At 45.6% G+C, this 18,257-nt stretch overlaps 1 protein-coding gene across 1 annotated transcript in view; it reads right to left on the bottom strand.

Moving 5' to 3' along the window:
* Positions 1–18,257, bottom strand: part of SPAG16 (sperm associated antigen 16) — a 1,151,519-nt gene that overhangs the window by 490,244 nt on the left and 643,018 nt on the right. Inside the window, exon 13 of the mRNA XM_040440778.1 lies at positions 16,443–16,569. Within this exon, the coding sequence (XP_040296712.1) occupies positions 16,443–16,569 (127 nt within the window). The remainder of the gene's footprint in view (positions 1–16,442; positions 16,570–18,257) is intronic.

Raw genomic sequence — 18,257 nt, 5'->3', positions numbered from 1 at the left:
CTCTTTCTGCTGTCCAATGAAGAGAATTTTGCATCCTGCAGCCTACTGTGGAATAGATCAGCTGCCATATGATGACCTTTATATAAGTCACATATCTTCACACAGTGGAATAACTCGAGAAAAACAAGACTGTGATAAAAGTCATAAAAAAAATCAAATGTGTTCATACAGTAAAGTATCAAATATCTGTAACAAGTATTTGAACTCTATTGCTCTGCAAAGGAAAATGTTTAAGGATTAATGTCAATTAATTGTTTTTATAAATGAACAGTACAGATTCAAAGAATAAACTGTGTAATATATCTTATCAAAGAAAACATCTACTCTTATCAGGCTCCCCTGCTCTTCTCTGAATGTTAATTTAAATGTCTAGATACAGTACAGACCAAAAGTTTGAACACACCTTCTCATTCAAAGAGATTACTTTATTTTCATGACTATGAAAATTGTATATTCACACTGAAGGCATCAAAACTATGAATTAACACATGTGGAATTATATACATAACAAACAAGTGTGAAACAACTGAAAATATGTCATATTCTAGGTTCTTCAAAGTAGCCACCTTTTGCTTTGATTACTGCTTTGCACACTCTTGGCATTTCTCTTGATGAGCTTCAAGAGGTAGTCCCCTGAAATGGTTTTCACTTCACAGGTGTGCCCTGTCAGGTTTAATAAGTGGGATTTCTTGCCTTATAAATGGGGTTGGGACCATCAGTTGCGCTGAGGAGAAGTCAGGTGGATACACAGCTGATAGTCCTACTGAATAGACTGTTAGAATTTGTATTATGGCAAGAAAAAAGCAGCTAAGTAAAGAAAAACGAGTGGCCATCATTACTTTAAGAAATTAAGGTCAGTCAGTCAGCCGAAAAATTGGGAAAACTTTGAAAGTAAGGGCTATTTGACCATGAAGGAGAGTGATGGGGTGCTGCGCCAGATGACCTGGCCTCCACAGTCACCGGACCTGAACCCAATTGAGATGGTTTGGGGTGAGCTGGACCGCAGAGTGAAGGCAAAAGGGCCAACAAGTGCTAAGCATCTCTGGGAACTCCTTCAAGACTGTTGGAAGACCATTTCAGGGGACTACCTCTTGAAGCTCATCAAGAGAATGCCAAGAGTGTGCAAAGCAGTAATCAAAGCAAAAGGTGGCTACTTTGAAGAACCTAAAATATGACATATTTTCAGTTGTTTCACACTTGTTTGTTATGTATATAATTCCACATGTGTTAATTCATAGTTTTGATGCCTTCATAGTCATGAAAATAAAGAAAACTCTTTGAATGAGAAGGTGTGTCCAAACTTTTGGCCTGTACTGTATGTTTTCAGTGAAGACGTGCTGCCTGCTTCACTAAAGGATCAGATTACATAGAAGTCTATGGAAGGGGGGAGGAGGAGGAACTGCAGTACACCTGCACATACAGAAGTACTGATGGGAGACTTGTAAGTGATATACTGTCTTATTTAAGTGCTGGACTCGCAACTAAACTGCTCAGGTTAGCTGTGTAATGCCCTCTGTTATGACTACTGCTTCTCAGGAGGTGCTACAGATAGTTAGGGAGCAGATATTCCTCTTTATCCATGTCCTGGGTTTGAGAAGACATGATGATCAACCGGTCTCCACCCAACAGCTTTGAAAATGTTGAGAAATACAGAGAGATAGAGGGAAACAATGTTAAAAATATCAGATACGAGTCATATAATGGCCAGAAATAGTGTTACTCCTTTATGAAAAATGACCTGAAATGTCCTTTTAACACTAGCAATGCCCTTACTACATGACCTGTGCCAAGAAAGCTCAAACTGATCATTACAGGAATGGAGGTGGCCTTGCAATATATATTGTAGAATCAAGTGTGCATGCAATAATATACATGATGGTGCACTTTAACAGTCTGCACTCACATGTGCTCCTATGTAGTGAATTCACCCTTTTTGGGATGTTCTGTAAAGAAACTCTTTCAATAAATCATTATATAGAACTGTAGCTGCGGAACAAGAGTATTATGCAGAGATTTTCATCTGGAACAACCCAGCATGTTAAAAGCTTGTGTTATTTGTGGTTTTACACAGGATTGTAAAGAAACCTGCTGAATTATCTTTACTAATCATGTACTTGCATCAATGTAGTGGGTCATTCACGTCAGCTACATCTGCAAATCAGTATGACGATTATAAATACATTCCAAATGTGCTTTTAGATGCTCAGATTAGGATAAAAAGCCTAATCATATTTTTCATTTTATTTCATTGATTTATCAGAGGCTTAGCAAGAAATATTTAAAAAAGAAATAGGCCCAACATCAATTCACCGCGCAACAATGATTTTGCTACTGAGAGAAAAACGTGATTTATACTAAAATGATTCCAAATATGAACTCGGAATTTGCGTGACACATCTAGATTTTAAGTTATACATACAAAGCCTATTCAGTTAAAATATTAAACATTATATTGGAAATATTCCAATGGACATGTCCAGATGCACTCAGGCTGATGTCAGCAGTAAGTATATAAGGCAAGCTGGACAGATTTTGATAAAGTGATCTGCTATAGTGCTATCAGTTTTGAAACTTAAGATGGATAAAAGCAAATGTGTTAACGATCCAGACAATTTCTGCTACATATGTGGCAAATACACTACTTATGGTCAGCGCAAGAATCTGAAAAAATGAGTGCGTCTTGCTCACAAGTATTACTTTGACTGTAAAATTGGAGATCAAGATAAAAGCTGGGCACCTCATGTTTGTTGCACTGTGTGTTACTCTGGGCTAACGCAGTGGTTGAATGGTAAAAGGAAAGGAATGGGTTTTGCAGGGCCTATGGTTTGGCGTGAGCAGAAAAATCACCATTCAGTTACTTTTGCATGACTAAAATCGCCGGATATTCAAAGAGAAACAAGTCACAGATTGTGTATCCTGACTGTGAGTCTGCTCTTAAACCAGTACCACACGATTTAGAGAATCCAGTGCCTGCCCCTCCTACAGCAGGAACAGCAATTGAAACAGATAGTTCTGATCCTGATGAAGAAGATGTTGATTGTCACAATGTATTTCCTGATCCAGAACAACTGGAGGGTCAGCCGCACTTGCTGAGCCAATCAGATTTAGATGATCTGGTAAGAGATCTGTCATTATCTAAAGAAAAGTCAGAACTGCTAGCTTCTAGACTTCAGGAATGCAATTTGCTACAACGAGGCACCACAACTTCAAAGTTTCATCATCGACACACCAAGTTAGCTGCATCAGGGCCGGCCTTTGGGGTGTGCGGGCTGTGCGGCCGCACAGGGCGCCATAGCAACAGGGGCACCGGGCGGCCGACAGCCCGCCGTGACGCGAATCTTTATTCTACAGGGCCTGCGGGCGGGCGGCGGACTTACACAGTCACACTCACAGTGTGACACTGCGCTCCGATCCGGACTGAAGGAGTGGGGAGGGGGCGGAGCTCGCGGCCGCTCTGCGCTCCGCTCTGCTGCCTGGCTGGCCTGCCTATCTCTTTAAGAGAGCAGACCAGTGGCTGCTGGAGCGTAGCCACTGAGCTCCGTCCCCAGAGAGAAGACGGAGCGCGCCCAGCCAGACACAGCAAGGCCCACGCGGCAGCCAGCAGCACTACAGCTTACAGCTAGAGAACATATAGGTATTTTTTATTTGGAGAAATGATTATGATTTATGTGAATGTGCCATGGGGGATGGGGGGACGGGACAGAGATGTGCTGATGCTGCCCAAGTGGAGGGGACAGGGAGAAGTGTGCCAATGCCATGGTGACTGGGGGGGGGGGGACAGAGTCTCTGTTGCCCCCCCTCCAGTCACCATGGCATTGGCACATTTCTCCCTGTCCCCTCCAGATGGGCAGCATCAGCACATCTCTGTCCCCCCCCAACACCCCCGCCCCCGCGTCATCATGGCATTGGCACATTTCTCCTCCAGATGGGCAGCATCAACACATCTCTGCCCCCCCCCCACCCCCGCCCAGTCACCATGGCATTGGCACATTTCTCCCTGTCCCCTCCAGATGGGCAGCATCAGCACATCTCTGTGACAGAGATGTGCTGATGCTGCCCATCTGGAGGGGACAAGGAGAAATGTGCCAATGCCATGGTGACTGGGCGGGGGTGGGGGGGGGACAGAGATGTGCTGATGCTGCCCATCTGGAGGGGACAGGGAGAAATGTGCCAATGCCATGGTGACGCGGGGGCGGGGGTGGGGGGGGGACAGAGATGTGCTGATGCTGCCCATCTGGAGGGGACAGGGAGAAATGTGCCAATGCCATGGTGACTGGGCAGGGGTGGGGGGGACAGAGATGTGCTGATGCTGCCCATCTGGAGGGGACAGGGAGAAATGTGCCAATGCCATGGTGACGCGGGGGCGGGGGTGTGGGGGGGGACAGATGTGCTGATGCTGCCCATCTGGAGGGGACAGGGAGAAATGTGCCAATGCCATGGTGACTGGGCGGGGGTGGGGTGGACAGAGATGTGCTGATGCTGCCCATCTGGAGGGGACAGGGAGAAATGTGCCAATGCCATGGTGACGCGGGGGTGGGGGGGGACAGATATGTGCTGATGCTGCCCATCTAGAGGGGACAGGGAGAAATGTGCCAATGCCATGGTGACTGGGCGGGGGTGGGGGGGACAGAGATGTGCTGATGCTGCCCATCTGGAGGGGACAGGGAGAAATGTGCCAATGCCATGGTGACGCGGGGGTGGGGGGGGACAGAGATGTGCTGATGCTGCCCATCTGGAGGGGACAGGGAGAAATGTGCCAAGGCCATGGTGACGCGGGGGTGGGGGGGGGACAGAGATGTGCTGATGCTGCACATCTGGAGGGGACAGGGAGAAATGTGCCAATGCCATGGTGACTGGGCGGGGGTGGGGGGGGGGACAGAGATGTGCTGATGCTGCCCATCTGGAGGGGACAGGGAGAAATGTGCCAATTCCATGGTGACGCGGGGGTGGGGGGGGACAGAGATGTGCTGATGCTGCCCATCTGGAGGGGACAGGGAGAAATGTGCCAATGCCATGGTGACTGGGCGGGGGGGGGGGGGGACAGAGATGTGCTGATGCTGCCCATCTGGAGGGGACAGGGAGAAATGTGCCAATGCCATGGTGACTGGGCGGGGGTGGGGGGGGACAGAGATGTGCTGATGCTGCCCATCTGGAGGGGACAGGGAGAAATGTGCCAATGCCATGGTGACTGGGCGGGGGTGGGGGGGGGGACAGAGATGTGCTGATGCTGCCCATCTGGAGGGGACAGGGAGAAATGTGCCAATGCCATGGTGACGCGGGGGCGGGGGTGGGGGGGGACAGAGATGTGCTGATGCTGCCCATCTGGAGGGGACAGGGAGAAATGTGCCAATGCCATGGTGACTGGGCGGGGGGATGTGCTGCTGCCAGCCCACTGGCCCATCTGGAGTGGGAAAAGTGTGCAATGGGTGAGGGGGGGGGGGCTCAGAGAGGACTCAGGGGGACAGTGTGCTTTCCTGCTACTACATCAACCCCCCCCAGGGATTTTGGGTATGACCACTGAAAGGGTGTGGTTACTGAGGGGGTGTGGTTACTGAGGGGCGTGGTCACTATGGGGCGCTGTAAAGCTTTCTCGCACAGGGCGCCTAAAGGCCTAAGGCCGGCCCTGAGCTGCATACTATGCAATGGAAAGCGATGTCTGTTTCTGTACTGATGTAATTGGTCTTATGATGGAGATAGATGGTACACATGTTCCCGATGAATGGAGGCTATTCATAGAATGTAGCAAATCAAGTTTCACACAATGGTAACGAAAAACCATCTGTTCCATTGGCTCATGTGGCTGGAATGAAAGAGACCCATGCTTCTATGGAGTTAATTTAAAAAATGATCAGATACTAAGAATACTGAAATGGAAAACTTGATCCCGGGTGCATTGTGGGAAACCCGCGAGAGTGCGCACACAATTTCAGTCAGTTTTGACTGCGATTGCGTTGTTCAGTTTTTATCGCGCGGGGGCAATGTGTTTTGCACGAGCGGGATAAAAAACTGAATGTGGTACCCAGACCCGAACCCGGACTTCTTCACTGAAGTACGGGTTTGGGTTAGGTGTTCTGTAGGGGGGAATCCCGGTGGTGCCCAGACTGGTGGTGGCGGCGGCAGGGCACTCTAGAAGATGAGCGCTTCTGCGCTGCTGCGACAGGGGAGGGAGAGGCGTTTACTTTCCCTGTTCCTCTGATAGGCTGCCGGCACAAGGCCCGCAGCCTATCAGAGGCCGGTGCAGGCGGCGCGATGATGTCATCACGCCGCCTGAGCCGTACAGCGCGGGACACAGGCCAGAAGAGGCCTGCATCGCAGGGGGGAGATGGCACTATGATACTGGCACATTATGGGGGGAGGTGGCACTATAATACTGGCACATTATGGGGGAGATGGCACTATGATACTGGCACATTATCGGGGGAGGTGGCACTATAATACTGCCACATTATGGGGGGAGGTGGCACTATCATACTGGCACATTATGGGGGGAGGTGGCACTATAATACTGGCACATTATGGGGGAGATGGCACTATGATACTGGCACATTATCAGGGGAGGTGGCACTATAATACTGCCACATTATGGGGGGAGGTGGCACTATAATACTGGCACATTATGGGGGAGATGGCACTATGATACTGGCACATTATGGGGGAGATGGCACTATGATACTGGCACATTATCAGGGGAGGTGGCACTATAATACTGCCACATTATGGGGGGAGATGGCACTATAATACTGGCACATTATGGGGGAGATGGTACTATGATACTGGCACATTATTGGGGGAGGTGGCACTATAATACTGCCACATTATGGGGGGAGGTGGCACTATAATACTGGCACATTATGGGGGAGATGGAACTATGATACTGGCACATTGGGGGGAGATGGCACTATGATACTGGCACATTATGGGGGGAGATGGCACTATGATACTGGCACATTATGGGGGGAGGTGGCACTATAATACTGGCACATTATGGGGGGAAATGGCACTATGATACTGGCACATTGGGGGAGATGGCACTATGATACTGGCACATTGGGGGGGAGATGGCACTATGATACTGGCACATTATGGGGGGAGATGGCACTATGATACTGGCACATTATGAGGGGAGATGGCACTATAATACTGGCACATTGGTGGGGAGATGGCACTATGATACTGGCACATTGGGGGGGAGATGGCACTATGATACTGGCACATTATGGGGGGAGATGGCACTATAATACTGGCACATTGGGGGGAGATGGCACTATGATACTGGCACATTATGGGGGGAGATGGCACTATAATACTGGCACATTGGGGGGGGTGGCACTATGATACTGGCACATTGGGGGGGAGTTGGCACTATGATACCGGCACATGGGGGGGGAGAGGCACTCCGCACTTGATACTGGCACATGGGGGGAGGAGAGAGGCATTTGATACTGGCACATGATTAGGGGGGCATCTATGGGGACACTTACTGGCACATTATTGGCTGGCACTGTGGGGCCACTTCTTATTGGCACATTATTGGGGGGCACTATGGGGGCATCTACTGAGGCCACAAAGAAGGGGTATTTTATATGGGGGGCTCTGTGTGGTACTAGTACAAACCGGATTCCAAAAAAGTTGGGACACTAAACAAATTGTGAATAAAAACTGAATGCAATGATGTGGAGATGGCAAATGTCAATATTTTATTTGTAATAGAACGTAGATGACAGATCAAACGTTTAATCCGAGTAAATGTATCATTTTAAAGGAAAAATACGTTGATTCCAATTTTCACGGTGTCAACAAACCCCAAAAAAGTTGGGACAAGTAGCAATAAGAGGCTGGAAAAAGTAAATTTGAGCATAACGAAGAGCTGGAAGACCAATTAACACTAATTAGGTCAATTGGCAACATGATTGGGTATAAAAAGAGCTTCTCAGAGTGGCAGTGTCTCTCAGAAGCCAAGATGGGTAGAGGATCACCAATTCCCACAATGTTGCGCAGAAAGATAGTGGAGCAATATCAGAAAGGTGTTACCCAGCGAAAAATTGCAAAGACTTTGCATCTATCATCATCAACTGTGCATAACATCATCCGAAGATTCAGAGAATCTGGAACAATCTCTGTGTGTAAGGGTCAAGGCTGTAAAACCATACTGGATGCCGGGCCCTTAAACGACACTGCACCACAAACAGAAATGCTACTGTAAAGGAAATCACAGAATGGTCTCAGGAATACTTCCAGAAACCATTGTCAGTGAACACAATCCACCGTGCCATCCGCCATTGCCAGCTGAAACTCTACAGTGCAAAGAAGAAGCCATTTCTAAGCAAGATCCACAAGCTCAGGCGTTTTCACTGGGCCAGGGATCATTTAAAATGGAGTGTGGCAAAATGGAAGACTGTTCTGTGGTCAGACGAGTCACGATTCAAAGTTCTTTTTGGAAATCTGGGACGCCATGTCATCCGGACCAAAGAGGACAAGGACAACCTAAGTTGTTATCAACGCTCAGTTCAGAAGCCTGCATCTCTGATGGTATGGGGTTGCATGAGTGCGTGTGGCATGGGCAGCTTGCATGTCTGGAAAGGCACCATCAATGCAGAAAATTATATTCAGGTTCTAGAACAACATATGCTCCCATCCAGACGTCATCTCTTTCAGGGAAGACCCTGCATTTTTCAACAAGATAATGGCAGACCACATTCTGCATCAATCACAACATCATGGCTGCGTAGGAGAAGGATCCGGGTACTGAAATGGCCAGTCTGCAGTCCAGATCTTTCACCTATAGAGAACATTTGGTGCATCATAAAGAGGAAGGTGCAACAAAGAAGGCCCAAGACGATTGAACAGTTAGAGGCCTGTATTAGACAAGAATGGGAGAGCATTCCTATTTCTAAACTTGAGAAACTGGTCTCCTCGGTCCCCAGACGTCTGTTGAGTGTTGCAAGAAGAAGGGGAGATGCCACACAGTGGTGAAAATGGCCTTGTCCCAACTTTTTGGGGATTTGTTGACACCATGAAATTCTGAGTCAACATATTTTTCCCTTAAAATGGTACATTTTCTCAGTTTAAACTTTTGTTCCGTGATTTATGTTCTATTCTGAATAAAATATTAGAAGTTGGCACCTCCACATCATTGCATTCAGTTTTTATTCACGATTTGTATAGTGTCCCAACTTTTTTGGAATCCGGTTTGTATTATCAGGGGTATTATCTGTTTCTGCAGTATAGTATTGGGGAGCACAGCGGAACAGTATTGGGGGTGTTAGGATGATTTGTCCAGAAGATGGGAGGATGATGGAAAAGTAGTAAACTAAGATTTTTTTTTGTCAAACTGCAGAGATGAAAAATGGCTGAAAAATGGTGGTCTGGTCTGAAGGTCTGAAAGGAGAAGATGAGGAAAGAGAACATCTACATCAAAGGAGACGTTACTGGATGTAAGAGGTATGTGGCGCTGTATTACCCTGTATGTTCTGTAGTGATAGGAGCAGGGGCGTAACGATCGCGGTCATATAGGATGCGACCGTGACTGGGAGGTTCAGACAAACTGACGCGGTCTGACTTTGTTTCTCACACCGTTCACACAATTATGTACAGGATTCGTAGGATTCGAGATTCGAAAGATTCAATATATTCGAGAACCTTTTAGGATTCGGATTTGCAAAAAATTGGATTCGTCCCACCTCTAGTTATAAGTGAAAATAATAGCATTCTTAATACAGAATGCTTACTAAAATGTTGATTGAGGGGTTAAAAAATAAATAAAAAATAACTAACCTTATCCACTTGATCGCACAGTCGGCATAGTCTTCTTTCAGGGCCTGCAAAAGAACCTTTGATGACGTAATCGTGCTCACCACGTGGAACCTTCTATCTTCATTCAGCAGGATCTGCACTGACGTCACCATGCTTACCACATGAGCACGATTACGTCATCAAAGGTCCTTTTGCAGGTCCTGAAAGAAGAAGAAAGAAGACGATGCCGGCTGCGCGAACAAGTGGTTAAGGTGAGTTAATTATTATTTTTTTAACCCCTCAATCAACATTTTTGTAAGCATTCTGTATTAAGAATGCTATTATTTTCCCTTATAACTATGTTATAAGGGAAAATAATACAGTGAATTTACTTTATTGGGATCCGGGGTTGCTCATCCCTATCATCTCATAGCAACCATGCGTAAAAATCGCACCGCACCTGCACTTGCTTGCGGATGCTTGCGATTTTCACGCAGCCCTATTCATTTCTATGGGGCCTGCATTGCGTGAAAAACGCAGAATATAGAACATGCTGTGATTTTCAAGCAACGCAGAAGTGATGCTTGAAAATCATCGCTCATCTGCACAGCCCCATTGAAGTGAATGGGTCCGGATTCAGTGTGGGTGCAATGCGTTGACCTCACGCATTGCACTTGCGTGGAAAACTCACCCGTGTGAAAGAGGCCTTAGGGTACACAAAGCATATGTGTTTCTTAGAAAAAATGTGGGGGATTGAGTCAGCACAACCTGTGTGTAGGTGCACATCACTATGGCGAAATATATATACAAACGGAAAATACAAATGTGATAGCACTCTGCATCCAGCCCTGCCTCCATGCTGGATGAGGCATTGGTGTACATTTTGGCCAAAGCGTAATAAGCCACTCACCACGTCAAGGTCGCCTCAAATTGAGTGGTCCCTAACACTAGTTCCTACCTGTTTATGGGCCATGACAGCCACACAAAATCCAGGGAATGCAGGTCAGCATGCACGCCAAGCACACTCTGCTTCTAACCCCGTCCGGTGCCATTACAGCTTTCATCGGATCCAGGGATGCAAGTACCAACATGCACGCTGAGCCCACCATATACTTCTCCTGGAGCCAAATGGCTACTGGTAGGTTCTATATAAGCAGACTCAGTTTTATACTGACTTTAAAACCAGCCTCCAGGACAGATTGACTGGTCAGGTGTGCATGACTCCAAGGAGATCGTCACGCCTCCAATATATACTACAAAGAAAAAATGTGGGGGATTGAGTCAGCACAACCTGTGTGTAGGTGCACATCACTATGGCGAAATACATATACAGTACAAACGGAAAATACAAATGTGATAGCACTCTGCATCCAGCCCTGCCTCCATGCTGGATGAGGCATTGGTGTACATTTTGGCCAAGGCGTAATAAGCCACTCACCACGTCAAGGTCGCCTCAAATTGAGTGGTCCCTAACACTAGTTCCTACCTGTTTATGGGCCATGACAGCCACACAAAATCCAGGGAATGCAGGTCAGCATGCATGCCAAGCACAGGCGTGGCGATCTCCTTGGAGTCATGCACACCTGACCAGTCAATCTGTCCTGGAGGCTGGTTTTAAAGTCAGTATAAAACTGAGTCTGCTTATATAGAACCTACCAGTAGCCATTTGGCTCCAGGAGAAGTATATGGTGGGCTCAGCGTGCATGTTGGTACTTGCATCCCTGGATCCGATGAAAGCTGTGATGGCACCGGACGGGGTTAGAAGCAGAGTGTGCTTGGCGTGCATGCTGACCTGCATTCCCTGGATTTTGTGTGGCTGTCATGGCCCATAAACAGGTAGGAACTAGTGTTAGGGACCACTCAATTTGAGGCGACCTTGACGTGGTGAGTGGCTTATTACGCTTTGGCCAAAATGTACACCAATGCCTCATCCAGCATGGAGGCAGGGCTGGATGCAGAGTGCTATCACATTTGTATTTTCCGTTTGTATATGTGTTTCTTGTGTCTATGGAACAGTCATGATGACAACAATTATTACAAAATGAGACAGTGGCCTCTCAGAGTCGAGAACACAGTTGGTCAGTACAATGTACAACACAAATCACTGGTCGATCCACTTCAAGTTTATCTTCCACCACTTCACATTAAACTTGGTTTAATGAAAAATTGTGTAATTGCACTTGATCGTGATGGAAATGGTTTCCAGTATTTGAAGAAGTTTAGCACACTGAAAACTGATGCTGAAATAAAGGGCGGAATTTTTATTGTCCCCGAAATCAACAAACTAAGGCTACATGCACACGAACGTATTTTGTTTCTGTGTCCGTTCCATTTTTTTTTGCGGATAGGATGCGGACCCATTTCAATGGGTGCGCAAAAAATGCGGACAGCACACAGCACCGCACAGCATGTCCGCTTCGTAGCCCCGCAAAAATAGAACATGTCCTATTCTTGTCCGCTTTAGGCATTGTTACAATGGATCTGCAAAATAAAATGGATTGCATACGGATGTCATCAGTTTTTTTTTTGCGGACCGCAAAACAAATACGGTCGTGTGCATGTAGCCTAATGCACGATGACACATTCAGAACAAAACTCAACCCTCTGGAACTTGCAGCTTTGGATGCATTTGTGCTAGTAGTGCAGAACTTCCTTGGGAACAGACGAGCTGCAAACTATGCTGAATTAGTAGACAACATGCTTACAGCATACGAACAATTTGGCTGCCGAATGTCATTGAAAATGCATTTCTTACATTCCCATCTTGACTTTTTCCCACCTAATTTGGGACACGTAAGTCACGAACATGGAGAGCGGTTCCATAAAGATATTTCTACAATGGAGAACGGGTATCAAGGCCGCTGGAATCCCAACATGATGGGGGACTACTGCTGGTTTTTGCAACGGGAAAATATGACCGTTCACAAACGCAAAAGCAGATGCCTGAAACACTTAACAGTACTGGGCCTTGCTCAAGTAAGACTTTTAAACTAAAAAATGAGACTTTTAGAAATTTTGATATTCCATTACATTTTCATACACTGTTTACTACGCAAACTTTGATGTAGATCAGGTAATTGTTGGAGTAAAACTCGTTCTGTTCAAAATTATTCAATGCTTTCCAAGTGCTTAATTCATTTAGGCATACTTATGCATAACAAAATTTTGTGACGTGTAAAAACAATTCTGACTTCGGATTTGTAATCCGCACACTTGATTTAGTATAGGACAAATGGTTTTTGCCCAGTAGCAGACGAAAAGTTTTTATTTGCTGCGTGTTATTAAAGGGGTTGTGTCATCTGAGACATTGGTGGCATATCACTCTCTCTCTCTCTCTCTAGAACAGGGCCCCCAAAGTGAACTACAGTGCTCTTCATTTACTACTATGGGAGTTTCAAAAATAGCCGAGCAAGCTAATTCATCTATTTGCCGAAGGTCCAATAGAAGTGAATGGAGAGCACACGGTGCATGCATGGTCATCCATTAACCTCTATAGGACTGCCGGAAATACTCAAGCCAGCGCCCAGCTATTTTAGGAATTCCCACAGAAGTGAATGGAGGGTGGCTGCACTTGCGAAGTGTATTCTCATTCACTTTGGGGGCCCATTCTAGAAAAAGGTGAGGTGAGGGTCCCATAGATGACAAGGATGGCATTTCCTAGGGGAACTGCCAGAAGTTTGCTCACCTAAATGAGTTGCAGAAGGGTCCAATAACTCATAGAGCCTTAATCAGGTAGTAGAGGTGCAGCGCACGATCCCCAGCCGGGTTTCGGGATGGTCCGGAGTTAAAGCAGGAAAACAGTAGAAAGAAGGGGAACTGTAGTGCAGCACTCTCACTCCACAAATGAACAGCAGCACAAGCAGTACAGTAAAATACTTTTTATTGGCATACAGCTACTCATTTCGGGACCACTCCCTTTGGCAGGCAAAACTAATATAAAATCAAACATCCCCATCACAATTAAAAATTTTACTTTTGCCCTAGGCGGTTATTTTTTTTTTGTACCACTTAGCCTACTTTCTCACTAGTGTTCAAGTTTTCCGGTATTGAGTTCAGCCATAGGTGCGCAATACGGTAAAAAAAACGCTTCCGTTTTGTCCCTATTCATTGTCAATGGGGACAAAACTGACCTGAACAGAACGGAGTGCTCCAAAAAGCATTCCATTCCGTTTAGTTGCGTTCCCAGACCGGAGAGCAAACCGCAACATGTTGTATTTTGCTTTCCGTCCTGGGATGCGGATGCAAGACGGATCCAGCATTACCCCAATGCAAGTCAATGGGGATCCGTCCCCCATTGACTTTTAATGGAGTTAACAACGGATCCGTCTTGGCTATGTTAAAGATAATACAACCGGATCTGTTCATAACGGATGCAGGCGGTTGTATTATCAGTAACGGAAGCGTTTTTGCTTGACCCTGCCGGATCCAGCAAAAACGCTAGTGTGAAAGTAGCCTTATACTGCTGTATGTTTGTTAGTTGAGGCAGCTCCACACTACAGTTTCGCTTCTTCCTAGTTTTTCCATACCCTCCAATGTCCCAGAGGAGAAAACCCCTTTACTGCAAAATCTGTTTATATAATTTTGTTTTTCAGTGAAATTTCTGGCTTTTTCATTGTCAGTCTTCTTTTTCATATTATTGCAATTCTATGCTGGAAGCAAGGGCTGGATTTTCGAATGACAGATTTTTAATGCTTATGTATAGGCGTGTATGTGTATATACAGTTGTCCCCTAAAGTGGACAGTAGTGACCATTGTAAGTTGAAAGCAATGCACCATGAGACCATGACTCTATGGAAAACTATTACCTGAAGCCCCCAAATGTCATCCCAAAGGGGGAAAAAAATAAGTTTGAAGAAAAATAAGCAGGTAATTGATACAAACAATAAAGGTCTTTACATATAAGTCAGAAAAAGCTGCTGAAAGCTGTCAAGCACATCCTACATATAGGGCAGGAGCTTCTTCAGGGTCCTGTACAGTAAGCAGTATTCCAGAAAAATTATATATTGTTTAAAAGCAGCTCACACAGGTAGAGTGCCGTACAGAACATGTAGTTAGGCACCCAATCAATGCATGCACTTCAGTAATACAGGTGTTTTAACATTAAAATGCCCAGGCAGGTTGTCTTTCAGCGAATCCTATACGCTGTAGATCTGAACTGCATGAAGACCAGAGTGCTTGATCGATGCAGTCAACGTAAGGCCTCCTGCACGCGACCGTAGGTGTCCCGTTGCCGTATTGCAGACCGCATTCGCGGATCCACAATACACGGGCACCGTTCCGTGTGCATTCCGCCTCACGGATGCGGACCCATTCGCTTGAATGGGTTCGCAAATCCGGAGATGCGGAATGCTGTAGAACGGACGCACGGAATGGAACCCTACGGAAGCACTACGGAGCACTTCCAGCGGTTTTCGTCCCGTACTTCGGTTCCGCAAAAAGATAGAACATGTCCTATCTTTTTGTGGAACGGCCGGATCGCAGACCCATTAAAGTGAATGGGTCCGCGATCCGCTGCGGCTTCCCCATGGTCGGAGTTCGTGCATTGCGGCCCGCAAGGTAAGTAGTCCAAGAACGAGGTAATAAAGTTGAACATTTTATTTAGGTAAACACACTGCACGCTTCATGTGCGGACCGTGCACTTCATCAGGTCAATTGCAACCATTGCTTCTCTCCTGGATACATCAGATTGCAAAGTGACACAGAGAGATCCTTGGCGGCATGGTGCCACAACTGAAGAAAACTACTGAGGGTGTTTTGCTCCAAGCACAACCCTGCAAGGTAAGTGTAACAGCACTTAAAGAGAATATGTGACTATGATCTTGGAGTATTATCTGCAGTAATACATGAGTTGTACTGCATATAAAGAGTCCAGATCACTGATTTTTCTTTTCTACTGCCCCCCATTCACCTGTCAGCGCTCAAAACTCCACTATAAACACAGTCTGGACTGCTGTGCCATGCTAACATAATGGAGGGGACTCGTGTGTATGCACAGCAGTCCCATCATTGGCAGGGGGGTCAGTAGAAATATAAAAAATAACAATATGGACTCCTTCTCCGCAGTAGTACTCATATAGTACAGCAGATAATACTCAAAATTCATGGTAACAGATTCTGTAATTCCCACCGCACACACGGTATCACACTATGTAGCAGGGTTGGACTGGCCAACCAGAGTATTAGAGGATCCTCCGGTGAGCCCAGTGTCTAAAGCTACGGTGGACCCCAAAAGTTAAAGAGAAAAATCCAATTTTCTAGCTGCTTTTGGAGCTAATCACATAACACAAGGGTCTATTTCTTTGATTCTTAACTGTTAGACTTTATTGATAATATAGGGATTGGGTTCGCGCCAAGAACTTCCTCTGGTGGTCCCAAAGAACCCCAGTGCTACACTGCTCGGTAGCGCCATGTCCATATTTCTTCTCTTACAAGCACCGATCCACTAGTTATTATGAGTTATGAAACTCATTAGTTCAATCCCTTACATGCTATCTAATAAATGGTAGGAAGATGTTTTTAGGGTGGAAAGGAACCCTCACCTACCAGGAGCCCTATAGACTAATAGACTACAAGAACATGTTTTCATTACATCAATGGCATTGTGGATGAAGGTAGATCATATCAATTCTGCACCAATCTCAACTGAAAACATATTTTGTTGCATGTATCAGACTTTGGAAGCCAAAAGACATAGGGTATGATTGACTTACCATTCTGGCATCCCACAAGGACAAGGTCTTATCGGCAGAGCTAGTGAGCACAATGTTGGAATAGGGCAGGAACTCAATGCTATTAACAGAATCCACATGGCCTCTCATGGTGTACCTGCACCTTTCACTGCGGAAAGACAAGAGAAATATCCAGTTATTTTATGGCCACCTGTCATAAAACTTAGGCGGAGAAAACTTTTCATGAATAACTGAATTTGGTAATGTAAGCAGTCTTTTAATACTTGAAGAGACAGGATAAAACGACGAATACTCAACCCTGCAAATAGCCGTACATTGCCGTTAAGAACTAGCAACTTAATTTGCTTTCCAAAATCGGAATTACAATAAAAAAAAAGAAATGCTCCTAATGTTAAGTATAGTACAGGATTTCCAATAATTACCTTAATGCATTCAAAACAGGGAGAGAATAACATTTGGAGCGTGATCGTAGAAAAACAAACAAAAAACAAGAGTAACACTTGGATAGACAAGAGAATTTAAAACTCTAATAAGTGAGCTCTGAAGAATGCATGGAGTTAATACGCTCAGTTTGCAAGTCAATACATCAAGTAATTACTATTCTATTGCACAGCTCAAGACAGATTTCGAATAGTCGGGTTGCCCTCTCTCAGGGCTGCTTATCACTCAATCTGTGCAGACCTATATTGCTGCTTTAAATAACAGGTCCCAGATGAATTTCCTGCGGAGCGATGAGATGTAATTAGAGCTCACACCCTGGTGTGTCAACAGGGAAAGCAGGCAGACTGTCCAGGAGACCAGAGCGCACCGGCTTACGGTGATTGACACCAAGGAGAGACAGGTGGGCTGCAGGAGGAATTGGGGGAGATTAATTAACTGCCACAACAGGAAGAGCCTGGTCCAGATATGTTCCAATGTGTAAGTGGGCTGAGGTGACAGACCCTGACAGGTGGCATGTGGAGAAGACAACTGAGAAATATTCATGCACACGCAATACAGTATTTGTGGATAAAAACAATACTGCATTTAGAGATCTAATAAAATATTTAAAGGGGTTGTCCATCCTCGCGGCAGATTTAAATACAAGTGGAAACTGTGTCCAAAGGGGGGGGGGGAAAGAAATCTCCACTCATCTTTTGACCATCCTGCCACTCCAGCACAAGTGACAAGGTCCAGTGACTGCTGCTGCCAATCATTGGCCAAGAAGGGCACGTCAGACGTCACTGCTGGGTTTTTTCTTTTTCTTTTGGGGACACACTTCCTTCAGTGTTTAAAAAGAACCTGTCACCTTCTTCTGACGAGCATTTTAGTAACTACTTGCATTACCCGTACAATAACCGTTCTGGAGCATCTATTCGTACAAATCTACAAGCGATTTCTCTGCTAGAAGTTTCTGAAAGAATTACTAATCGTCTGCAATAAAGGTTCAGAGGGGTGTTACCAGATGGGAGTGTGTTCTTTCAAAGCAGCACTGATTGGTTAGTTTCAGAATGTTGTCAATTCATTAATAAACTTCTGAGAGGAATAATACAGTAATAGAGTAATATGAAAAGATGTTCTAGAATTGCTATTACATGGGAATTGCAAGTAGTTACTGAAATAAACGTCTCCAGAGAGGTGACAGATGCTCTGTAAAGGCAACCTGTCATCATACAAATGCAGTGTAATCTGCCCACAGCATGTCATAGAGCAGGAGGAGCTAAAAAGAATGATAAATAGTTTTGCGGGGAAAAAGTTCATTATAACCTTCATTTATTTATATTTCTGCTCATTCTGGGCTTTGTAGTGAAGGAGGCGGTCCTATCAGTGATTGACAGCTATCTCTGTACACACAGT

Source organism: Bufo bufo, chromosome 7 (assembly GCF_905171765.1).
Source record: "Bufo bufo chromosome 7, aBufBuf1.1, whole genome shotgun sequence".
In the NCBI taxonomy this organism is placed as follows: Eukaryota; Metazoa; Chordata; class Amphibia; order Anura; family Bufonidae; genus Bufo; species Bufo bufo.
Note: the sequence above shows the minus strand (reverse complement) of the source record. Positions and strands in the feature narration are given on the sequence as shown.